Below are 26,281 nucleotides of genomic sequence, written 5' to 3'. Positions count from 1 at the left end.
CATGAGTGCGGGGTCGGGCCCGCCCTGCAATCACCGGCAGCAGGAAGTGGAGTGACACGGACCCAGCCCACTCCGGTCTGCTGGCTTGTACTGGGGGTGATTTCTTTCCTGCCCCCACCAAGCCTGGGGCAGAGATGGAGTGATGAGGAAGGGGCATGGGCTGGGGAAGCGGGGGCTGAGGAAAAGAGGCAGTGGGGAAGGAAGGGTTTGGGATGGGGAGGAGATGGGGTAGTGGGGAAGGGGCATGGGATGGGGAAGAGAAAGGGATGGGGAATGTGGGGGAAGGGGGGAAGCTGGAGCCGAGCATACGGCATCCCCTTGGCAGAAGCTGGGGCTCCCCTGTTAAGCAGGCCCATCGATCCCTCACCCTGACCAGCCCTGCCCCCCTACATCTGTACCATCTCGATGAGCCCCCCAGGCATCCTCCACACTGTGCCCCAACCACCTGCACCTGGACCCCCACCCAAATGAACCCCAGCTCCCCTGCACCTAGAACCCCCATGCTGAGCACCAAACACCTTCACCTGGATCCCATGCAGAGTCCCATTGCTGCTTCACCCCGCAATGAGCTTCTGTGCATCCAGATCTCCCACTCAGCCACCTGCACCCAGATTGCCACACAGAGAACTCTCTTACCCCACCTGGATCCCCACACACTAAGTCTCTCTGCACTTAGATCCTGCTGCTGGGGTGAGCCTGGCACAGGGGGGCAGGGCCCCAGGTTGTTTCTGCGGCAAGGCCTGGCCCTTGCACAGTGTCAGGGTTGGGTGCAGCCTCACTGCCGAGTCCCTGTCCCGGGGTGTGGGGCAGGGAGAGGCTGCAGGGTAATCTCCCACCTCCATGCAACCAGTTGCCTGTGCTCCCCACTGCCATGTTGGAGCCTCCACATTTATTTATTGACAAATAAAATTTTCAGAATTTTAAAATATTGTGCACAGAATTTTAAATTTTTTGGTTCAGAATCCCCTCAGGAATATGGGGTGCTCCGCAGTTGTGATGGTGGGACTGTGAGGAAGCTGGTGGGCAGTGGGGAGGTCTATGGGCGGGGGGCGCTGGGCGAGCTGGGTGGTGCGGAGGGTGCTGTGCAGTTGTGGTGGGAGGCCAGCGGGGGAGGTCTCTAGGAGGGATGGGGGTTGGGCATAGAGATCTGTGGTGGAGGTCTCTGGGTGAGGGGGCGCTGGGCATAAGAGTGTGGCACTGGGCAGGGGGGTGGTGTGATGCAGGCCCGCCCTCAAGAGGAAGGGGCATGCTGGCAGCATAGGGCTGGGCTGGGCAGGCCAGTGTGTGTCTGGCAGCTGCAGGTTTGTAAACAGTGCCCTCCTGCTGGGCTGCTCCGAGCCGGGCTGCTCCCGTTGCGCTGTGTCTCATTGCCCCCAGACCGCCCTTCACTCTAAAGACTGACCATCTTGCCCCCCTGCACTTTGCCCCATGGGGGCCCACAAATATGTTTGGCACTGGGCCCACAAAAAGTTAATCCGGCCCTGTCTCTGAATGCTAACAAGTGCAGAGACGTAGAGAAAAGAATGGTTGTGTTTGAATATCTGTTGCAAAAGAAAGTTAATTTCTAAGTGGGGTTATCATGTTTTGTTTTTAAACCAGGGACACATGCAAATGTCTTGAATGTAAATGGCTGGTTAACTGAATGAAGAGAAGAGTTTTTTCTTAGCCAGGGATTCAGTATAAGTGTTGGTTGGGTTGATATTTTATTTCTGGTAAAGTGAAGCCTGATTCATCTGTTGTCATGAAAGTTGTTAAGGATAGGTTATTCATGGTTTGGGATAGTTTTGATCAACATTTTGAGTGACATTTATCCCTATGATGAAGAAGAAGAAAGGATTCTTCTTTAAAAACCTGAGTGGATTTTTATCAGACTGCCCATCTTATAATAGATTTTAGCTGGTGACTTTAATTGTGTAATTTATGAGGGTTCTAATAGAAATCATCAAGACCTTCACCCATTATCTGCTAAGTAGCTGTCTTTTATTTTGCAAGCCAGTGTCCTTCATCTATGGAGGTATTTTAACTCTCATGTTGAGACAATATAGCTGGTTGAGCATCGCTACAAGCTGTGTCCTTAACAAGACTGGACATGTTTTATTCCTTTGAAAAAATCACAGAAATGTATTGTTAGTGAGTTTAACAGGATGGCTTGCCCCTGGGCTGGAGAGCCTGGGGCTAACCTACTGGAGTCAGGACATTCCCTGTGAAGGGCAGCATTTGGCTGCAGTAATGGGGGAGAGAGGGGAAAGAAAGAGGAAAATGGAAATGAACATGAAAATTTAGGAAATTGCAGGTAGTAAGAAAGGCTCCTGCAGGGATGACTTCAATACCAGAGGATCTAGAAGTCAGGGTCAGAAATTTGAGACTCCAGCAGGGAGTGGCCTGCCAAAACAGGAAAGACCAGATGCAAGAAGGCCTGGAAATAGGGTGACTTGGAGACTGCTGGAAGGGAACAGTCTCCAGCAGGAAGACCTGGGTCATGGGGTTTCCCTAAAGACACCAGAGGGAGGAAAAGCCCATGAGTGCCCCGACAAGAGGGTAAAACTGATGGATTTTGATTTGAGACTTTGAATTTTATTTCGGAGCTTTACTTGTTTGAATAAACTCTGAGAAAGGGTGGTGAACGTATAAGACAAATCTGCGCTGAGTTTGTGTATGGAGCCCATTGAGGGTATGTCTATGCTGCAATTAAAACCCTGTGGCTGGCCCATGCCGGCTGACTTAGGCTAAGGGGCTTGGGCTAAGGGGCTGTTTAATTGCTGTATAGATCTTTGGGCTTGGGCTGGAGCCTGGGCCTAGGAACCTGTGAGGTGGGAGGGTCTCGGAGCTCAAGCTGCAGCCTGAGCCCAAATGTCTATGCCACAGTTAAACTGCCTCTTAGCCTGAGCCGCAGGAGCCTGAGTCAGCTGGCACAGGTCAACTGCAGCAGTCTAATGGCAGGGTGTGTCTACACTACCAAATTAGGTCAATTCTATAGAAGTCAATTTTTAGAAATTGATTTTATACAGTCGATCGTGTATGTCCCTACTAAGCGCATTAAGTTGGCGGAGTGTGTCCTCACTACCGTGGCTAGCATTGACTTACAGAGCGGCGCACTGTGGGAAGCTATCCCACAGTTCTGGCAGTCTCCGCTGCCCATTGGAACTCTGGGTTAAGCTCCCAATGCCTGATGGGGCAAAAACATTGTCGTGGGTGGTTTTGGGTACATGTTGTCAGTTGCCCCTCCCTCTGCGAAAGCAATGGCAGACAATCATTTTGTGCCTTTTTTCCTAGGTTACCTATGCAGACGCCATAGCACGGCAAGCAGGGAGCCCGCTCAGCTCACCACTGCTATTGCGACCCTTGTAAACACCTCACACATTATACTGCAGTAGGTGCATACCTGGCTAAGACACGGCAGCACGAGGATGATTGTGAGGAGGACATGACACAGACGTTCCTGCAAGCATGGTATGTGGAAATCGGGACATCATGGCGGCAGTGGGGCTGGTTGATACAGTGGAACGCAGATTCCGGGCCAGGCAAACAAGCACAGACTGGTGGGACTGCATAGTCTTGCAGGTATGGGATGATTCTCAGTGGCTGCAAAACTTTCCTGGAACTCTCTGAGTTGCTTTCCCCCACCGTGAAGCGCAGGAATACCAAGATGTGAGCTGCCCTGACAGTTGAGAAGAGAGTGGTGAAAGCCCTGTGGAAGCTTGCAACGCCTGACTGCTACCAGTCAGTTGGGAATCAATTTGGAATGGGCAAATCTACTGTGGGGACTGCTGTGATTCAAATAGCCAAAGCAGTCACTGACGTTCTGCTATCAAGGGTAGTGACTCTGGAAAATGTGCAGGTCATAGTGGATGGCTTTGCTGCCATGGGTTTCCCTAACTGTGGTGGGGCAATAAACGGAACGCATGTACCTATCTTGGCACTGGACCACCTAGTCAACCAGTACATAACCACAAGAGATACTTCTCAATGGTGCTGCAAGCTCTGGTGGATCATAAGGGACATTTCACCGACATCAACGTGGGATGGTTGGGAAAGGCGCATGATGCTCGCATCTTTAGGAACTCCAGGCTGTTTGAGTAGCTGCAAAAAGGGACTTACTTCCCAGACCAGAAAATTACTGTTGGGGATGTTGAAACGCAATAGTTATCCTTGGAGACCAAGCCTACCCCTTGCTCCCATGGCTCATGAAGACATACACAGGCAGCCTGGACAGGAGTGTTGAAAACCCCAGGGCATGGCCACTAGTTAAATCGAGAGAATGGAAGGCCATAAGGGTCGAGAAAATCTCCCTGCTGAAGACCTAAGGGCTTCTTGTCAATCCCCCTTAATAGAACTCAGGCCTGGCTGGTTTAAGTAAGCTCTTTTGCTCTTAAAACAATGTTGCAGTTGTAAATAATGCCTCATAGTGTAAAGTTTGCTAATGCCAAATTAAAAATAACAAAAAAGAACCAGCTACAAGGCCAGACAGAATGTGCTAGTTGTTTAAGTTGCTAAAAATGCTTGTTAAAAATTGCAAAAAATAAACATTATTATAACCCATATAAAAAGGTAAAGTATTTGTGCAAAGCTTTAATTAGCTAATATGTAATGCAGTAAAATTAAAAAATATAAAAATGTATATAATAACCAGCTCTGGTGTGCAGGATTTAAGATTTATCTCCCTGTACCTTTCTTTAAAATTCCAAATAAACTTTTCTGCTTCTCCACCCCGTTGTGTTTATTGGGTGACGCACACTGGGCAACAAACCCCTGCTGTTGTTTTGCTTCTGGGCACTGGGTGCCGGCAACAGGAGTAAGGAGCAGTTCAACTATAGTCTGAGCAAGTGCAGAATGGTGGTCGAATGTGCCTTTGGACGTTTAAAAGCTCGCTGGCACTGTTTGCTGACTAGTTTAGACCTCAGCGCAACCAGTATTCCCATTGTTATTACTGCTTGCTGTGTGCTCCATAATATCTGTGAGAGTAAGGGGGAGACGTTTATGGCGGGGTGGGAGGTTGAAGCAAATCACTTGGCTGCCAGTTTTGAACAGCCAGACACCAGGGCAATTAGAAGAGCACAGGTAGGAGCATTGGGCATCAAAGAGGCTTTGAAAACCAGTTTCATGACTGGCCAGGCTACGGTGTGACAGTTTTGTGTGTTTCTCCTGGATGCAAACCCTCCCCCTTTGTTGATTTTAGTTCCCTGTAAGCCGACCACCCTCCCCCCTTTGATCACAGCTGGCAAAGGAAATAAAGTCACTATTGTTTTGAAACCATGCATTCTTTCTTTATTAATTAAAAAAAAACGGGAGATAACTGATAAGGTAGCCTGGGTGGGGTAGGGTGGGGTGGGGGAGGAGGGAAGGCACATTGCTTATTGTAGCCACACTACAAATCAAAACTGTTTGAATGACAGCCTTCTGTTGCTTGGGCCATCCTCTGGAGTGGGGTGGCTGGGCGCCTGGAGCCTCCCCCCGTGTTCCTAGGCATCTGGGTGAGGAGGATATAGAACTTGGTGAGCAGGGCAGGCAGTTGTACAATGGATGTAGCGGCAGTCTGTGCTCTTGTTGGCTTTCCTGCAGCTCCACCAGGCACCTGAGCATGTTGGTTTGCTCCCCCATTAGCCTCAATATTGCATCCTGCCTCTTCTCATCGTGCTCACTTAATGCTTTCCTAGACTCTGCCACTGAATGTCTCCATGCATTCAGCTGTGCCCTATCAGTGTGGGAGCTCGGAAAACATGTCATTGCGAATGCAGTTTTTTTGCCTTCTAATCTGCGATAACCTCAGGGATGGAGGTGATGGGGGAGCATAGACACATTTGCATCTGCAGGGGGAAAAAAGGGAGAGTAAAATTTAAGATGATACATTTCTGAGAACAAAAGGGAGACTCTTCCGCAGTGAATCAAGCAATTCACAACAGACAGCACATGTGCTTTAGGTACAAGGTCACATTTTGCCTTTTATATTGCGCACCTGCAGGTACGGTGACACATCACACACGGCTGGGCAACAGAATTCAGTTTCCAGGCAGCCATGGTAAGCCAAAGGGTATGTGGGTTTGGCTTCTAATGCCTTCATAACATGTGGGAATGTTTTCAAACTGCAGCATCCTCCTTTCCCGTAACAAGCAATGTCACTTGGGTTTACCATTTAAAAGGAGGGGCTGCGGTTTTTGGGTGGACGTGAAACACACACCTGCCCCAACCCCTCCGCATGGCTACTGGGGATGATGCCTTCACCCCTCCCCCCTCCGCGTAGCTATTAGCCAAGCGCAAACAGCCCAGCATGAACAGGGTCCTTTTACTGTTCCCTTACAACAATTCCCCTATTTCAACCAGGTGACCATGAATGGTATCACTCTCCTGAGGCTAACACAGAAAGATAAAGACCGAATGTTGCTTGAATGCGACCAAAACCCAGGACCATTCATTGCCATGCTTTGTGCTGCAATGATTCCAGACTACGTGCTACTGACTTGGCATGGTAAAGTGTCCTACTGTGGAGGACGAAATAAGGCAGCCCTTCCCAGAAACCTTCTGCAAAGGCTTCCAGAGTACCTCCAGGAGAGCTTCATGGAGATGTCCCTGGAGGATTCCCGCTCCATCCCCAGACACGTTAACAGACTTTTCCAGTAGCTGTACTAGCCGCGAATGCATCCCAATTCTTCAGGGCAAATCAAACATTAAACACTATTGCTTTTAAACCCCATACTGTAGTTACAAATGTGCACTCACCGGAGGTGCCTTCTCTGCCTTCAGTGGAGGGGATCCCACCTTGGGCGGGTATTGGCTCCAGGATGATGAAAAGGTCCTGGCTGCCAGGGAGAACTGATTCAGTGCTTGCCTGCTGCGCATTCTCCTCCTCCTCCTCCTCCTCTTCCTCAATCCACAAAATCCTCCTCCTTGTGGTGTGATTCCCCTTTTGCAGGTGTCCACAGACAGGTGGTGGGGTACTCCCCCCCCCAGAATACTGTGTAGCTGATCATAGAAGCGGCATGTATGGGGCTCTGACCCAGAGCAACCATTTGCCTCCTTTGTCTTTTGGTAGGCTTGCCTAAGCTCCTTAACTTTCACGTGGAACTGCTGTGTGTCCCTGTTGTAGTCTCTGTCTATCATGCCCTGTGCGATTTTGGCATATATATTAGCATTTCTTCTTTTTTATTTGAGTTCTGCTTGCACAGATTCTTCTCCCCATACAGATTTAGTGTCTCTTGTTCACTCCATGATGGAGCTCCTTCATGATTCTGGGGGGACTGCATGATCACCTGTGCTGCTGAGCTCGCCACGCTGACAAACAGGAAATGAAATTTAAAAGTTCCTGGGGCTTTTCCGGTGTACCTGGCTAGTGCATCGGAGTTGAAAGTGCTGTCCAGAGCGGTCACATCGGAGCACTCTGGGATAGCTCCCGAAGGCCAAGAACATCGATTTGCATCTGCACTACCCCAAATTCGACCCAGCAAGGTCAATTTTAGCGCTACTCCCCTTGCCGGGGAAAAGTACAGAAGTCTATTTTAAGAGACCTTTAGATCGACGGAACGGGGTTGCTTGTGTAGATGCATTCATTAGGGGGAGGGATAGCTCAGTGGTTTGAGCATTGACCTGCTAAATCCAGGGTTGTGAGTTCAATCCTGGAGGGGGCCACTTAGGGATCTGGGGCAAAAATTGGGGATTGGTCCTGCTTTGAGCAGGAGGTTGGACAAGATGACTCCCTGAGGTCCTTTCCAACCCTGATATTCTATGATTATAAAATCAACCTAACATGGCTAAATTCAACCTAACCCTGTAGTGTAGACCAGGGCTGAGGGAGAAGTTATTAGCAAGGCACTGCAGATTGACCTCTAGCCACAAGGATGCAGCTCAGGACTCAATTGCCTTGGCTACAGTGTGTCATAACAGACAAAATTTCGAGAACTACGAGTGGTTTTCATTGCTGGAATGTTTGGCCACCTAGAAGCTCCTTTGTTAGGGTCTTGATATTTAAGATGTTGGGTCACCATAACTTTATGAAAATCAGGCCCATTTAAGGGGTGTGAAGTTGGCTGCCCAAAAACTGAGGAACCTGAATTCAATATTGTCTCTAAAAAATGTAGGTAATTATCACTAACAGACTATCTGATCATAGCCTGGTTTCATTTACTTTAGCTTTGCCTTTTCTGAAAGAATATGATCCTTATGGGTACTTTCTTTTTGTATTGGATGCATGCTTTGGGGTTTGTTTTAATGCTTTCTGCGGAGATTTGGCTAAATCTAGACATGTTCTTCTTCTCTTAGGCAACAGTGGGTGGTGAGTAAAGGTCACATGAAATGCTTTTGGCAGCAATATGTGCAGCAGGTAAATTGAACCTACCCCAGATCATGAAAGAGTCAGTGAAAGAAAGAATAGAAACCAATATCTCATTTTGTAAGCAATATGTTCTTAGGCTACGTGTGAGCCTGAATTATAGAAAACTGCTCTCGATTGACCTTTTGGATAGCAGCTTCCAAGCTGCACAAGTTAGAGCTAGATTTCAGAGGCTTAATGAAGTGCCTGCACCGACTCAATATTCCTTTGGACTGGAAAAGAAAAATACTGAATAAAAGATAAGTAGCCACTTTAAAATATTATTGAGGGGAGAGTTATACGATCTTGTGGAAATCCAAAGATTTTCAGTGGGGATTTACTCTCCGAAGAGGTTGAACATGGGACTGAAACAAAGCAGTTTATGAAGAAAACTGCATGGGCCTCAGGTCTTTCCCGGATCATGATGCCTCACCTCTCCTCCTGGCTATTTCACTTTCTTTATGAACAAGTTGTTTCGAATTTAATAGAGAATGAGATCCTTTCTCTAGGTCCTTTTTGACTACCCCATGAGACTTATGTGTCATGGAATTCTATAGAATGGTTAAAAATCCACTATGGAACAGATCTGATTCTCTATTAAATTCTATAGATTTTGGAGTAAATTCTATAGAATTCTACCAGTTTGATCCTTGCTAAATTATATAGGACTTCATAATAGTTGCAGTGCCATTTCCCTAGTCCCTGCAGAGAAGTCAGGGGTTCTGCTCTATCCCTACTCTTGCATATAGATGGTGGGGTGGGGGAGTGGAACTGAGTTTTTGGGATATGTGTTCCTTCCCTGTAGAGGGCAAAGGAGATCTTGGGACCTGTGGACCCAATGGGTGTGATTTGTATTAAATATTTTTATTGTCCCCAGAATAACTCAACAAATGATTTACCCCCTCTCTTCTAAAGGTGTTTGTGTTAGGATTCTTACAAGGAAATCTATCCCAAGTATACACATAGCTGGGTGAACAACTCATAGTGAACAATTCATTACTACTGTGTTTGAGAATTGTCAAATGAATTTGACAGCTTTGCTCATCATTCGCAAGTATTTGACAAATTTAAGATTGTGGATTACTCAGATGAATAATGTGATTATTCATTTTGGTATTAGATACTAGATAGACCTTCTGGGTGACTGATCCCTTTAAGTGACATAGTAATGTTTCTATTCCCAGTTTGGATGGCCTAGCCTTTAAGTAGCTCTTTGACTCTGCATGCCTTACTTTTGCCTATTTAGATTGTAAATTCTTTTGGAGAAAAGCTGTCTCTCCCTATGTGTTTGTATGCCGCCTAGTACAATGAGGCCCAGTTATCAGCAGAAACCTCTAGGCACTACCATAATATAATTGAGATGAAGAAGAATACAGAGAAGGGCAAGGTTAGTTTAGTCTGCCTTTGATCCTTTCAAGGGCAAAAGAACGGGAAGCTCAGGAGAGAAAATGAGAGAGTAGTGAGCCTAGAGAATTTTAGGACATTTTAAACTTTTCCATTTTTGTATATGGACAAGTGTTATATTTGGCTGTATATGTAGATCCCAGATTGAAAAAAAAATACATGGATCCCTTTCTGACCAAGTGTGTGGGAAAGGGGAGAGAGACACATCACAGATATATTGACTGTTCTGCAGATTTACATTCAATTTTCTCTTGCCAATTGATACAAAATAATGGCATGTGGCATATGTGTCCTACTAGTGAAAGATACACTGTGGTCTGTGTCTCCTAGATTGTTAATTTACACAGTGCCCTGGTTTTGGCCAACTGTATTAAATACCCCATATGTGTATCCTAATCAACAATATTTCCTATATCTGCCAAGTGCATTAACTGAATTTACTGAGCTCCTTTTTCTACCACATATCACCATTCACCACTGTTATTAACAAAGGCAATACAATAATAATTGGTAGGGCATGCGTGATCTGTTAGCGTACCATTATCTTATTTAATAGCCTCAGCACTAGGACAGGAAAATTTGGGTAACTGTTGTGTTTGTGGTGCATCCTATAAACAACATTACATAGAGCAAGTACGTTGATTGAATTGACTCATAGATTTAACATAGTTATTGTTACAGACAGCTTGTAGTAATTGTGTTCTTGCTTGGTTCTAAACACAAAGTGTATTGTCAGATCTCTTTAATAACTTGGGATTCCCCTGCTGTGTTAATATTAAACAGTGTCCCATTAATAACTACATTTCCTGGTTACCAGTGTACACAGTGAACAAGAGAGGTTCTCATAGTTCTGAAGGAGAAAGTGGTCTGCATGAGCCAAGAATGTATGATTAAGCCCCATGCATTTTCTAGGAAGTAGACCTAAGAAGGACACCACCAACAGATTTCCTATGCCAGTCTGGTACTGGCAAACCACAGTGCTGTAGAGAAATATCAGTATAATTAATATATTTTGATTGGAAAAAGCAGGATTGAGATGGGGAAATTTTGAATACAGAGGATGCAGTGAATGCTCTTGACCGGTCACAGGATGGTGGAGGAGGGGGTTCATATGTTTGTGTGATGCTTATATGAGTGACATATTGCTGCTAATGCTCCTGTTGTTTTTGGTAGAGTTCTAGTCCTGAATCCTCTCACATGATATCGCATCATATGGGATCCATCTTTCACATACCGGAGTCAATAGCAACATTCCCATTAACTTCAGTGAGTGAAGGATTAGGCCTGATTCTTGTGTGATACAATGCGATGCCCTCTATGTAATGTGGCAATTAATAACACAGCTTCTGATTCTGTTACATAACTTGCATATATTCACTGCAGTGCCTGTTTGAAGAGATGGGTTTGACTATATTTTGCTTTAGTGTAGCAGTTGCAGCCAATGACTTTAGTTTATTGTTCATTTATTGTGTGATGTTATGATTAACTCACATTATGTCAATGTAATCATTGTACGCTAAATTGAGTTAAATTGTAGGATTATAGAAGTATAAAATTGATCAGTATTTAGAAGGGATAATTGTGTAGAAAGTATCTAAGGAAGGAAGGCTGAAACGCAAGACCTGTAGGCTGAGGCCTGTAAGATTTTAGCTTAGCTATTTTAGGCCTTACAGATAAGAAATGCTGACATAAGTAAGTGACCGAAGAATAACCCGATGCCATAAAATTATGGGAAAAGATGTACCAAGGGGCAATATTGCAAAAAAACAAAATAAAACACAGTAAGAGTATTTTTTTTTCTTACAAGATACCCAGCAGTCATGTTTTTCTAACACATGCCCTAACTGCAGGGTGCAATATATGTGTAAATGATAATGAGGTATAGTCAGAACCACATTATAAAAAGAGTGTGCCCAGATTAGGAAAATTGAGTTTCCTATAGAAAATTCCAGCAGGAACCATCCCTCTACAAATGGTCACTTGACAATGCATCCATCAGATCTTAAGAATATCCTTATGGATGTGAGTATAACTATATTTGTAACTTGTTCTTAGGGCTTTATAGGATTTTTATATGCCTGAGTAATCACAACTTTAACTGTAACTTTAATAAAACTTGTAAAAACAGACTAGACCTTATACTTGTGAAATGTATGTGTGGTCACCATCCTTGGTCTTTGTGATCCTAGAGACTCTAAATCTGAAGCAAGTATCAGATGTGACTTTCACTCTGTTGAGCTTGAAACTGTAGCTGAACCCTCGGTGGTGTAACACCACATTACAAAATTCACTTTACATTAAAAAAAAAAGGCTACACAATGTACAATGCACATGGGTGCATATGCACATATACACACACACTGAAGATAGAGCCTGGGAAGTACTGCTACCCTGTGAATGCTGCAGCTGCTACTGGGGATAGGGAATGATAAGGATGTTTATTCCTCCCTCCCCCGCAATTACCACCAACTCTTCCACCTTCTCATGGATACTGTTGATTTTATTTTATTGTTCTTCCTGCTTCTCTCCCTCCTTCCTTTTCCAACTCCTAAGCCACAGATGGCTTTTAGGAGATGGCTGTGGAAGCATGTCTGATGTGACTCCTTATGCAAACAGAGCTTCACACCAGTACTTATGGCACATTTTCTCTTTGGAAGCCTTCTTGTGAACAAACACAATCTCATCACTTTTAAAGAAGTGCCACGAGAATCCGGACCTGACCCATGTGTTCCAGAGGAATCCCAGTAATTGAGACTCCATGAAACAAGTGTGTTGAAAGTTACTGTGGAATATGGTACAAGTGTGTTCAGAAGTAATGACACAAAATTGATGTTAGTTAGTGCTGCACTTAAAGTAAATGGGGATCCACAGGTATAAGTCAAGTCAAAATTTTAAGTGACATAAAAGCATAATGCTCACCTATATGAGATGTCTATAAATATAATGTTTAATATATCTTTCATATGCAAGCAGATAGCACAGCCAAGTAATCCATTCCCAGCCAATTCCTAATAACACATTGTTATGTCATAGGCAAAATACACTAATGTAGTTGTACATTATTCAGTGGGACTGATCAGAAATTGAATCCACTATAGAGAAAAATAAATATTAATTTTGTCAACTATCTGATCCTCTAACAAGTGTGCTTACAATGAGAGTTTCTGAATTCATTTCATTCTCTTTCTAGTACAACATTATTATATTACTCTAAGAGTCCTTCAGTCTATGTCTCTCCATATTAAAGAAGGGCTGGCTAGGAATTCTTGCTACCGACTCGTCCCCATGAGTCTGAATAAAAGTGTTCTCTCCTCACATGTAACACAATTTGCTAATTGCCATCAGATTCAGAGACAGAATACTAAACTGAGACTTAAGCTTTTCTCAGAAAAGATATTGCTCTAAGAGTTGTTTTAAAAAACAAAACAAAACCCTTAGATGACTTTCCTGTTTGTCATACTTTGGGCCTGCTACATCTCTCACACCATTTTTATGATAACATAACTGGCTGAAATGGAATTACTCCTGTTTTACACTGAGAGCAGAATCATGGCCATTATGTACATTGTCAGATCATGAAATGATCTCAGGTCTTAAGGGTAATGCATAGTATGGGGTGTGTCTTTATTGGTCCAGTAGTGCATTCCTGAAAGTCAGTGGGAATTTTGGGCATTGAAGGAATGCACGACTGGGTGAGGTGGGCATACCATCTGCTGTAGATTCAACAAAGTTGTCCCTTCCTTCATAGATACATTTTCTTTTTTAAAGAGAGAGGGAGAAAGAGAGAGAGATTCAGACTCTGATCTCAGTTATTCCAGATTTATACTGGCATAAATCTATTGAAGTCAATCAAATTACTTTGTATCCACATCTGTGTGACTGAGGTCCGAATTTGCTGCAGTTTCCTATTTCTTGTTTTTTTTTTAAATGATTTTCCAAGACAGAGATTTCTGTTTTTGTGAAGGCCTTGCCAGAAAACAGGGAATGTCAGGGCAGATGGTGAGGCACAGCAAAGGCTGCAAATCTGAAACTCCTTGATGTAATTATCACCAGGAAAGGCAAGAGGTCAACTTGAAGTCACAAAGATTCAGTTAGAATTCAGGGATGCTGTTGGAGCTAACAGCTGGAAGAGGACTCACTTTTTTTCAAGTAATCTAAGTAAAGATTAGAGTTTGTTTGCTGGAAAAAAGGCTGAAGATCTTTTCTTTTCTCAACCACCATTCTTAATAACATAATGTCTCCACTGTACATGGATAACATTTTCATTATTAACAAATGGAATTTTGTGTGCATCTAGTGGAGAATATATCTCTGCATAATTGCAAATATCACAAAAGATTGGGTGTCATTGAGGGAACCTATCTTTTAGCTCTCCCTTGTAATATTTATCTTTGACAACTGAACACGGACTTGAAATGATACAGTGATTGAAACACCCCCACAAATGTGTGTTTGTCTAACCAAGAATTAGTAATGTTTAGGCTGAACTTTTGCCGTTTCATCACGACATTCCGCCTCCCAGTTCCTAACCCTTCTCCCTCAAACTATAATACATTATGCGTGCTTTGCTTTAGCGCTGATGAGAAAATAAGACCACCTGTTTTATATAAGAAATCAAGTAAGAAGAACTGTGCAAAGCACCACTTGTCTGATTTGTCAATCCTATGTGGTCTTTTAAATGCAAAGCTTACCTTGCCCACATACTGAGTATCTGGACCTGTGTACTCCTCCAGCAAGAAAAACTGATTCCACATCCAGCCACGTTTGCTGCGGTGCAGGGTTTTCCCAACATCCTGTGAAAACCCCAGTATCCTTCCTTTTTGTGAATACTTGGTAGTCCTTTTGGGGGATGGTGTCATGTGAACCACATGAAGCATACAGGTCCAGAACAGAAATGACAAGCAGTAGCAAGTCCTCATTGTTTGCAGCTTTAGAAAGGACGCTGCTGGAGTTGACGTCTCTCCTGTTTCACCAGAACAAAACTCTTGAAAGGTTGTATTCCACTTTTAAAGGACCTGTGAAATGGACAAAAGTTTCTGGGTGAATTGTAATCGTCTCTAGATCAATATTTGTTAGAGTATATTTGCAGCCTGGTTGTTAAAACCGCATTCCTAACTTGCACATGCGGTTGGTTGCCACAGCTGCGCTTGTAAATCAGAAAACTGCACACACAAAAGGCCAGCACAGGAAATGGGCCAATCATTTGTACAACCACTGTATTTTAGTTTGTTACTAAAATTAGATTAATTTGTATGTATCAGGCTCTTTAAGTCTCCTCTGTCCTCCTCTCTCTCCCTCTTTTTCCCAGGTATATGATTTCATGCACAAATAATTGTTGAATCAGGTAATATGTTTCTTGATCTTAAAAATTAATCAGGCTCCCGTTATTTAGGTACAATGTTTAGCTGGGTTCTAAATCACAGAGCCAGTTCCTAGCTGCTACTATGATGCTAATGGAGAATCCACACAGAAACAAAGATTTCGATTTACTCAATCACATGGCTCACCTTGGCTTTGCCCCTGCCTGCTACTATCCCACCTTCCCCCTCTGCACAATGGTTCCAGAGAAGCTAAGATTTGCAGTGCAGAGAGACACACACCTCCTGTGTACCCACCGCCTAAATCCTGCCTTTGCTTATACAGTGGAACTGCATCAGTTCCTCTGCCAAGGGACTTACTGTGCTATAGATGCAGGATTTGTTCAGAAGAGCGTAAATGAAGAAAAGGGCCTCCTGCAGGTCCCCTGAACTGGGATTAATTATATTTATTAGATGAATTCTGTAAGATATCTATGTCTGAAAATTCCACTGGAGTCATTTTGCATTTGGAGTAAAGCTGATCTGAAAATGTCTCTCCCAACACCTCCCCACCCGTCAACCCCCCATAGAGAAACAAAATCAAAAAAGAGAAAAAAAGTCATTTTTGTTTAATTTTTCCACAGAAAATTTCAACTTTTCAATGAAAAATAAAAACCCTACAAATCTAACCAAAAGTTGAAAATTTTCATTTGAAAACCAAAATGTTTGATTTGCAAATGCCACTGAGGTGCCTCATGGGAGTTCTCCTTCAGATGACCCACGGCGTCGTTCTCTTCCATGGGCTGGGCTCCCTGGCTGGACTACAACTCCCATGCAGCTACATGGTTTTTATTTTTTTCTTAACAGCTGCATTCCATTATGAGAGTTCCATGGCAATGATGCATTACGGGAGATGTGGTCTGGCTGGGGACCCTGCCCCAAAGAGGAGAATGAGGCACCTAAACTGCCATAAGACACAGTGGCAACAATTCTGAAACAAAGTTGTGGTTTTCAGCCATAATTTTGTTTGTTTGTTTTGTTTTTCAGGTGTCTGTATTTTTAAGAAGTTAAAATGTTCTGCAGAAAGTAGGCACTTTTCACAAAACAGTGAATTTAGCTGAAAACAAACTTTCTGTCAACAAACAGTTTCAGTGGAAAAGTTGATGAGCTTAATGATTATAAAGTTAGACTTGATTCTTCACCATGCCTGGCTAGTACAGATCCTTGCATCTGTGGGGAATCCAGTTTGTCAGTGAGCCTCTACATGGACACAGGGATTCTGAAGCAGGATCAAAGCCTTGGTGTATTTTAGTTACTTCAATCAGAGATTTATCTGAGAAAGAAGTGAAGGCTTGAAATATTTATCACTCTCTAGCATCATGTTTTAAAAACAAAAAGAAAACATTTTAATAGGTGTCTAATTTATGCAGAAAATTATAGTTATAATGCAGGAAAATTCTAATTTTCTTCATTTCTTTTTTTTAATTGAAGAATCAAAGCACACAGTGAATGAACTCTGATTTGCATAAAATCGTGCATGTACATAGATCTTGGCATAAATTAGAGAACATGTTTTGTTTGAATTCTGTAGGTATATTCAATATCTCATTTTGTCTCCTGTTATTCTCAGTATGTTCCTGTTGAGTTCAGAGAACCATGGAAGAGCTCTCCTGTGGCTAATTTAACACCTGTAAATTCCCAACTTGTTAAGTGAAGAATGTGTCCCGTAATAGATAGTGTGTTACTATAAAACTCAGACTCACCTGACTCAAATCTAATGGAGTTTATTTTTTTTTAAATAATTTATTTTGTTTTAAGTGACAAACTCATCTAAGTTTCATTTTAATTATAAGCAACTAGAGCTGGTTTGAATTTTTTTAATGAAACAGTTTCTCATCAGAAAATCCCAATTTGTTGAAACCACATAACTTTGCAAGAAATGTTTCATTTTGTTGAAACTTTAATTGGGAGGGTTTCTCAGGTCCAGGATGCATTTTTGGAGGGTATCAAAACAACAGAGAGTGAGCCCAGATTATCCAATAGGCCAGTGCATAGGGTACTCATCTGGGAAGCAGGTGATCCGTATTCATCTATCTGTTTTGAATCAGGGACTTAAGCCTGAGTCTCTCACATCACAGCTGAGTCCCCTAATCACTGGGCTATTTGCTAGTCTGGAGTGGGTCCCTCTTGTTTTTCACTTTTTTTTTTTTTTAAATTCTCAGTTTCATCCTGGTGTGGAGCAGGACATTTATTGAAATCTCAAAAATGTTTTCAGGAAGGGCAAATTGTTTCCTGCCTAGCTCCATGAGCAACTCCAAATACTCTGCAGTGAAAATATATATTTAAATGTATATTCATTAAGCAACAAGAGCAATATACAACATTAAATTAGTTTCTGATCAACTTTTGGACAAAAGTGTTCTTGAGAAAATCTAGGGAGTACATTTTACTTTCTGCTATTTTGTACTTACAATGCTTAATTATTTTTTCATTTGTTTGCAGTGTTATTGTAGCAGTGTTGTTCCCAGAATATTAGGGAGATAAGATGGGTGACGAAATATCTTTTACTGGAAAATATTAGTGAAAGAGGCAAGCTTTTGAGCTACACAGAGCTCTTCTTCAGCTTCCATCCCCCCACCCCCACCCCCCGAACCGAGGAAAGCTCTGTTTAGCTTGAAAGCTGGCCCAGAAGTTGATCCAATAAAATATATTTCTTCATCCACTTTGTCTCTTTATTTTTTCATGTCTTTCTCAATATACTTTATTATATTCATGGAATATATGGACTTTTTCCTGTTGTTTATTGAACCCCCATACATCCACATATCTCACAACAGAATCTGCCTTCTGTTTAAGGCTTCTAGGATTACATAATTATTCCTCCCAAATCCACCTACTCAAGAAAACACTAGAAACTCAACATCGGCCAATACACTCTATTTCCAATGCAGAACCATGGACCAATGGACATGTCTAACCCACTTAGCTAGGTAGTACGTAGGTTGAAGTCAACAGCAAGCTCTACCCATGAGTGAGGTTAAAGGCAGCAGCTCTAGGAATTTCTGCAATGAGAAATTCTGCCCTGCTAAGCAGTAATTCTTTAACAGAGGATATACTGGAAAGACTGTCTGCTTCCACATTGTATTCCAGTCAGGGCAGGAGTTAAATACTATAGTGAACTGGCTTTCTGCATGGTGCTGCCCTCTAGTGAATGGTTCACTGGGCTTGCTTACTGGGCAATAGGTCTTGTACTGTCAGCCAAACTCTTTCATCTCAATCGGTAGAGGCCTGTGTTCTGGGAGCTAATGAACCATGGATCTAACTTTTCCCATTGTGTGTGATAATATTGTAGATGTATGCATTCTCTGTAGAGTTAAATGTGTTATAATGGTGGGATGTTATAATGTCTACGCTGAAACCAATAGCAAAACTCTCTCTGATTTTCAATAGGAGCAGCGTGGCATGGAAGTCTGAGAATGGAAGGAAAGGTTTTGTTTGTTTTCTTTCTAACTTGTGAAATGTACTGTGTCAGATACTATATTACAGCATCTATCCAGCATCTGTTGCTTGAGTCTTTCCCACCATCCAGTCAATCGATCTATCCTTCTTTTTACACAATGGAAAACACTTTATTTCCTTAGTTACATATGAGTTAAAGACATTATTTATGACACGCTATTCATATAGACACTTGAATGCACATATTGTGACCTGCATCCTTTCTTCAGGTTGCAAACCAGTTACATCTGATGCTCTTGAATGGTAGAAAATGAATGCTTTTTGCTGTCTGTGGAAGTAACCTGAAATCATTAAAATCTTCCAATGCAGTGAGTGAGTTTGATATCAAAGTCCTTAGGGAGTTCCAGGTAAATGAATTATCTTCATATGAAAGACATAATTCTCCTTAATACATTAGCAATTGAAAAAAAATTCTTAAAGCCTTTTGAATGTAAAACATTCTATTTAGATTCTTGAGGTGTACTGTGAAATAAGGCCTGCTGGGATCAATAGCAGGGATTTGTTAGCAATGATGCCAATTTAAATGTTACTATAGCAATCACCATGGTAATGTATTTAATTAGTGCTGCACAGTCACTCACAAGCATGATATGCGTCTATTCTAACCTTCAGCAACTTTACAATAGAGCATGCAGAATAGTTTGTTTCAGTTGTTGACACTGAAATAAAGTTCCATTCCAAATGAAAAAATAAAAATAATGGAATATAGATGCATAAGCATGGTCCATCATATCTCAACTGACTAAAGTGTATGTTTATCTGCAGTAGAAGCACTAGATATGTCTCTCCTAAGTCTTTACATAAAAATGATGTACTTCTTGTTCTTAAAGGTCCAAAGAATCTACAAAGCTGGGACACATATTTTATATAGGATACGCAGCAGTGTGGGCCTAATTTTGTAGTCGTTTCTCATGTGAGTAGTCCCTGGCTCTGACTTCTGTGAAACTACTAACATGAGTAAAGGCTGTAGAATTAGGTGTGAGATCAGTATGACTTTTAAAGAGCAAGATATTTGTAGATGTAATGTGGAGTGCGTGTCCTTTTTTCCCCCTCCAAAATATAAAAGATGGGGAAAATACTAAAAAGAACAAAAGGGTGAAAAAAAAAATCAATTAAAGTGTGTGCACTAAGAAGCCTAGCGGACGTGAGCCAAATCTAATGTCATTAGCAGAATACTTTGGGGGGTTTAGGGAGACACAAAAGTAGAATTTAAATAGATTTAATGGTGGTTATCACAGACTGTGAGTATTAAGGATCTAATGTTATACCCAGTGGGGTTAGTGGAAATATTGCCATTTACTTCAGGCGGAACACGATTAATGAACAAATGATTCCAAATAATTAAGAACCAGATTTTCAAGTGCTCAGCACCTACAATTGAGGCCAGATTTTAGAAGAGCTCTGATCTATTTAGGTACCTCAACAAGAGCCAGATGTTTAAGAACAATCAGCATCAACAGCGCCCTTTGTGACAAGAGCTGGTCAGTAATTTTCTGACAAAACAGTTTTTCTTCAGAAAATGCCAATTCAAGAAAAACAAAAATGTTTTAAGAGTGCGAGACCTACCCTGATAGCTAAGTACTTCCTTGGGAGATGCAGGGACTTGAACTTGAACTATAGAGTCAATCCCTCTCTCTGGCCAAGAGCTATTTAATTAGTTATACGAAGTGGTAGAGCTTCAACAGGCGAGACTGAGAGTCCTTTAGTTTTTAAGGTCAGGCTTGACAAAGCCCTGGCTGAGATGATTTAATTGGGGATTGGTCCTGCTTTGAGCAGGGGGTTGGACTAGATGACCTCCTGAGGTCCCTTCCAACCCTGATATTCTATGATTCTATTATTCTATGATTCTATGATCCTGCCCCTGAATACCTGATAGCTGGTTAGGACACTCAGCTGGGATATGGGAGACCCTTGTTTAAGCTCCTGCCCCAAATCAGGAAGAGCAGGATGTGGATCTTACAAATCCCATGTTGTTCTGAATCTGAGGTGAGAGGATTATCTCACTCTTTAATTGAGACACTTTGGGCCAGGTTTTCAAAGAAGTTCAGCACTCAGTGTGCTGCTGAACTGTTTTAAATAGATGTCCCCTTACTTTGGTACTTATGGAAGATGAATTCTTTTTTGAAAAATCTGCCCAGTATTGTGAATGCTGCACTGTGTTGAAATATTAGAAAGTCTATTGAATTCATGTCTATATCCACATCTATCGGCAAATAAATCTATGATGAATGGAGTTATTAAAATAAATATTTATCTTATTATTGAAATTAGAGTTAGCATTATATTTAAAAATACCGCAAGTCCTAGAGACATTCTAGGTGGAGATACTGGGCTAGGTTCAGCCATAAAATAGACTTCTTTTTGCTTATCCAAGGTTTCAGACCCTTGGTGCTTGAAATTCTTAGAGCTTGAAATTCCCCTGGAGGGAACTTGCAGTAGTTCAATCCCTGCTTCACTGAGCCACTACAGTCGCATATGTGAGTGAAGATGGCAGGAGGATATGTTGATTCATATCTGAATAGTTCCCATGGGTAAGGGCTTGATGTCCACTGGCATATCCCTAGAAGAGCGTGGCGGTGAAAACACCATCTTCCCTCCCCAACAGTGAATCCCTTTTGGGGAGTGGGAGAGTACACTTTTACCCCACTCTGAGCCCTGGTCTACACTACGAGTTTAGGTCGAATTTAGTAGTGTTAGATCGATTTAATCCTGCACCTGTCCACACAACAAAGCCATTTTTGTTGACTTAATGGGCTCTTAAAATCTATTTCTGTACTCCTCCTCAATGAGGGGATTAGTGCTTAAATCGAAATCACCGGGATGAATTTGGGGTAGTGTGGATGCAATTCAACGGTATTGGCCTCTGGAAGCTATCCCAGAGTGCTCCACTGTGACTGCTCTGGACAGGATGCACTGGCCAAGTAGACAGGAAAAGCCCCACAAACTTTTGAATTTCATTTCCTGTTTGGCCACTGTGGCAAGCTGAGCAGCACAGGTGATCTTGGAGTCCCAAAATTGCAAAAGAGCTCCAGCATGGACTGAATGGGAGGTACTGCATCTGATCGCTGTAAGGGGGAGACAAATCCATGCTATCAGAACTCTGTTCCAAAAGACGAATGCCAAAATATTTGAAAAAAATTTCCAAGGGTATGATGGACAGAGGCTATAACAGGACCCACAGCAGTGCCATGTGAAACTTAAGATGCTCGGGCAAGCCTATCAAAAAACCAAAGAGGTAAATGGCCACTCCGGGTCAGAGCTACAGAGCACTATTTTCCAGGTCTGTCTGTCCAAGTCATCCTGTGTGCAAGAAGCAATAAGAGGCTATGGAAATGTACTTTAGAAGCTCAAGTGGTGTTAAAATGTTACTACATTTCTTTCTGTGTGTGTGTGTGTGTGTGTTGTTTGAATAGATAGTGGTCCCGATCTTGACGCCCGTTCTTCCCCACCTTAGTCTAGTCCCTTTTCACCACCCGGGTGATACAAATGTGCAGGAAAGCAGCCCTACCAGGGTAGCTTCTGATTTCCCCTATCTCCTGCCTTCCAGTCTGGGATATAGATTTGGTGAAGCTGGCTCTGTGCCATCCTCTCCGCTGGCATATAATGTGACCAGAGAATGCTGGGTAATTATAGGCTGTCAGCCTGCCATTGATCCCAAGCAAAATAATGGAACAGCTGGTAAAGGACTCAATCAATAAAGAATTAAAGGAGGGTAATATAATTAATGCCAATCAGCATGGGTTTGGGGAAAATAGATCTTGTCAAACTCACTTCATATCTTTTTTGGTTGAGATTACATGTTTAGTTGATAATAGTGCTGATGTAACATACTTACACTTCTTTAAGGCATTTGGACTTGGGACCACATAACATTTTGATTGAGAAACACGATCAATACAAAATCAACATGGTACACATTACACGGATTAAAAGCTGACTAAATGACAGGTCTCAATTTTTTTTTTTTTTGTGAACGGGGAATCATTGAGTAGTGTGTTCTTTGTGGGATGGGATGGGTTCCTGGTGCTACGCTATTTAACATTTTTGTCAATGACTTGGAAAAAAATAAATCTTTACTGATAAATTTTGCAGATGACACAAATATTGGGGCAGTGGTAAATAATGAGGAGGACAGGGCATTGATATAGAGTGAGAAATCGGGGTTGCTTGGTAAACTGGGCCCAAGCAAGCAATGTGTTTTTCAGTATGATCAAATGTAAAGTCATATATCTAGGAACAAAGAACTGTATCCTGGGGAGAAGAAACTGAAAAAGACCCAGGGATCAATGTTGGATGATCAGCTGAACATGAGCTCCTGATACAACATTATGGTCAAAAGGGCTAATGTGATTATTGGACGTATAAACAGGGTAATCTTGAGCAGGAATAAGGAGGTTATATTACCTCTGTATTTCACACTGTTGTCACCGTTACCGAAATTGTGTGTCCAGTTCTGGTGTCCACAATTCAAGAATATTTTTAATAAACTAGGGAAGATTCAGATAAGAGCCCTGAGAATGACAAGGATGGGAATCTTGCCTTATCCTGAAAGACAAAAGGAGCTCAATATATTTAGCTTAACAAAGAGAAGTTAAAGAGGTGACTTGTTCATAGTCCGTACATTCCTACATGAGGCTGCTCTAAGCTGTGTCTGGATCTGACTTGGCCTCGGGCAGTCCCACATGTTTAAAGCTACCTTTGTACCCCGTTGCCTCATGTATTCTGATAGACATCTGGCACAGTGGAATATTTGGCCCTATAGTTCCAAGAACCCAATACACTCATTGAAACTTACAGTAATAGTGCAGGGAATGTCAATATAAATATGAGGTTGAGATTTTGTGTCTGTCCTTATGTCTGTCCAGAAAGAATCTTTATCATAACTCCCTTCCATCTTCATAATAATTGTTCTGATGACTTGTGCATTTTCTTTGCTTTGTTAAAAGTGAGTTACAAAGAGGAAAACTTGTTATAGCCTACAACTATCACCGACAGTAGTTCATAAAAGAAAATTACAGTACCTCAGCAAATCCTTATCACAGACAGTGTTAATAACAGTAGTGCTTTGTACTCCTGTGGTACAGGTTGTTTCAGATTTCTTACACCTGCCTGCTGCCAGCTTTTATAATTCAACTGTACAAGCTCAGATGTTTGTTTAAACTAGTTCCTACTAAAAGTGCCAAATTGGTAACTCTGAACAATGAAGGTCTCTATTTAACCACAGGAATAGCACTGGTCCTACTAGTGCAAGCTTCTTATACTACACCATCAATTCCTCATATGCCACAGTGATGGATGACCTTATAAAAGCCGGTGTAGAGAGTTAGGCTCTAACTCTGGCCAGGTGGGTTTAATTCTAGGGGTGAGGCAATATATCAGTCTTCTTATCCATTTAATCCTTGGCCTCTCTACTGAGACTGCATTTAATTGTACTGATACCTTTTTATGATTTGGACACTTGTTCACTAGCAGTGGGACTGAGACCGCTACCTCTTTCATCTAGACCACCAAATAGGCTTTATGTGACACTGAAAACAAATTTTGGCCATTGCCATCCTGGGCCACATTTGAACTGGTGACCTAGAGGAGGAAGGTTTTGAACTTCAGTCTGAACTCCTAGCTCAGGTTCTGATCTGCATTACACTATTATAGAACTTCTGATCTGTTTTACCAGTATGAATCCAGAGTACCTTCACTAATTTAGTGGTGTCACTCAAGATTTATCTAGCTCCCTGTCTCTCACTGCCCTTCAGAGTCAAATACAATAAAAAACAAAGGAAATGATTGCATTAAACCCTGTCTGGTTTCTCTGACACACTTTGGAAAACAGAGGGCCACATTCCCCAATGCAGTGCAGCTGCCTTGCTCCATCTCACCAGCATGATTGAGCCCCCAAACCATCTTAATTCACCCAGAGAGGATCAAAGTCAGGGTGATCTACCAGTGACAAAGAGCATTTACACAACACAACATTCCTCCCAGGCTACATGCATAGCAGGTTAAAGGCATCATGTCTGAATCCTGCTCCATCACACTAATCCTCAGCTGTGGTTTTGGCCCTTGACTACTCTCAGGGCATGTCTACGCTATAGCCGCTACAGTGGCATAGCTATGATGCTGCCACTGCACCACAGCGTAGACTCTTCCTACATCATGAAGGGTTTTTCCACCAATGTAGTTACGTCACCTCTCCGAGATGTGATAGCTTGGTAGGCCAAGGGTTAGGTCGCCCTCAGTGTGAAATTTTTCCCATCCCTGACCAATGTGTCTAGGTTGACAGAGTTTTTAAGTGTAGACCAGACCTAAAATATAATAGAGGAATTAGCCCTATACGAAGAAATAGCAGTATCAACGGAATGCATAGGTAAGTACTACAGACAATTATGTTCAGTCAGATTTTCTCTTTCCTTGCTTTCCGTGGGAATGGATATTTTTAGGTGCAGTACCTGGGTGATGTCCCCATCCTCTGTGACATCCTAACCATTTCTACAGCATCATATTGTAGAAATGGTGTCACTATAGAATATTATGATGTCAGGCAGAGGTTAAGCAGTAGAATCTATTGAAATGCTTTTACTGCAGCTGTCCCAAAAGAACGGTAAATTGTTCCTAAATAGGAGTCTCTAAGATGAGGGCTAAAGGACTTGGGTGAACAAGCAGCTGTTCATGGCAGCGAAAATACCTTAAACTGCCTGATAGTGAATGATATGACATTTATAATAAATATTACTATTAGATATTAGTAATAAATAATAAAGTGTATTGAGATGTTATTTCCCTGCTGGCTAACATGTTATGAATTATTAATAACAGAGTGAAGGTAACGATATAGTGACATAATCATAATGATGCAATGTTGTAAAAGTAAAATATATAAATCTATAACATTCTTTAATAATATGACCTTTAAATGTTCAGTGGAGCAGTTGTGTGATCTGCTGTCTGGATAATAAAGGGTGCTAAACAAACCTTTTAACATGTTGTAGAGAAAGTGTATCTTTTTATGTGCACACACACATTTTCTATAAGAATAATCTGAAAGCAGAAGTGGAAAAGTTCAAAGAGAATGTTTTAGCTGACACTCAAGCTGGTTGAAACTTTGATGAGAAACGGTCAAATTTTTCATATAATTTTTGCCAAAAAAATTCACATTCCTAGTTGACCTACAGCAATAGAAAGTAGGAAATTAAGAAAATTGAATGTAGTGAACCATCTTAAATGTGTAACTGTATCTCTATATTTATTGCAGGAGTCTGGTGGTGTGCTGCAAAGCCTAGGAACCCAAAATGCAAGTTAAGGATCAAATATAGGCCCTTTTATTTCTATGCTTTGGTAGTTCATGTCACAGTATTAGGCTAAAGATTTGAAGTAAATGAGAGCTTGGATTCTTACTTCACTGAGACCAGAAATTGGCCCTTAATTTAAATGATTAAGTTCTAACTTCATTTTGACTTTTTTTCCCTCTAAATGGCCGTTTATTTTACAATAATATGTATTTGTGCTAAGTTGCAAGCAGTCTTTTAATGTTATTCTTCAGGGGACTGATTCAAAACTCTTTGAAGCTTTCAAGGGACCTTTGGATCTGGCCACATTTTATCAAACCTGGATTAGCCCCCTTCCCCTCACCCCCAAAAAATCTACAGTTGATTTATGTTTCAGTGATGTAGCTGAAGACAAAATATTAAGAGAGGGAGACAATTTGCCTTTTTTTAATAGATTTATATATATTGGTCTGAAAAGTAAGTCAGTTAAAAATGTTTCT

General features: G+C 41.9%; 1 protein-coding gene across 2 annotated transcripts in view; it reads right to left on the bottom strand.

Annotated features, from left to right (window-relative positions):
- The window catches only part of LOC144260508 (cadherin-9), a 99,434-nt gene extending 84,812 nt beyond the window's left edge, over nt 1–14,622 (bottom strand). Inside the window, exon 1 of one of the 2 annotated variants that reach the window (XM_077809155.1) lies at nt 14,395–14,622. In XM_077809155.1, the coding sequence (XP_077665281.1) occupies nt 14,395–14,622 (228 nt within the window). The remainder of the gene's footprint in view (nt 1–14,394) is intronic. The other variant, XM_077809156.1, reaches the window with a different exon arrangement.
- Nucleotides 14,623–26,281: the final 11,659 nt, after the last annotated feature.

This window comes from Eretmochelys imbricata, chromosome 2 (genome assembly GCF_965152235.1).
Source record: "Eretmochelys imbricata isolate rEreImb1 chromosome 2, rEreImb1.hap1, whole genome shotgun sequence".
Lineage (NCBI taxonomy): Eukaryota > Metazoa > Chordata > Testudines > Cheloniidae > Eretmochelys > Eretmochelys imbricata.
This window is presented reverse-complemented; position numbering and strand designations above follow the sequence as displayed.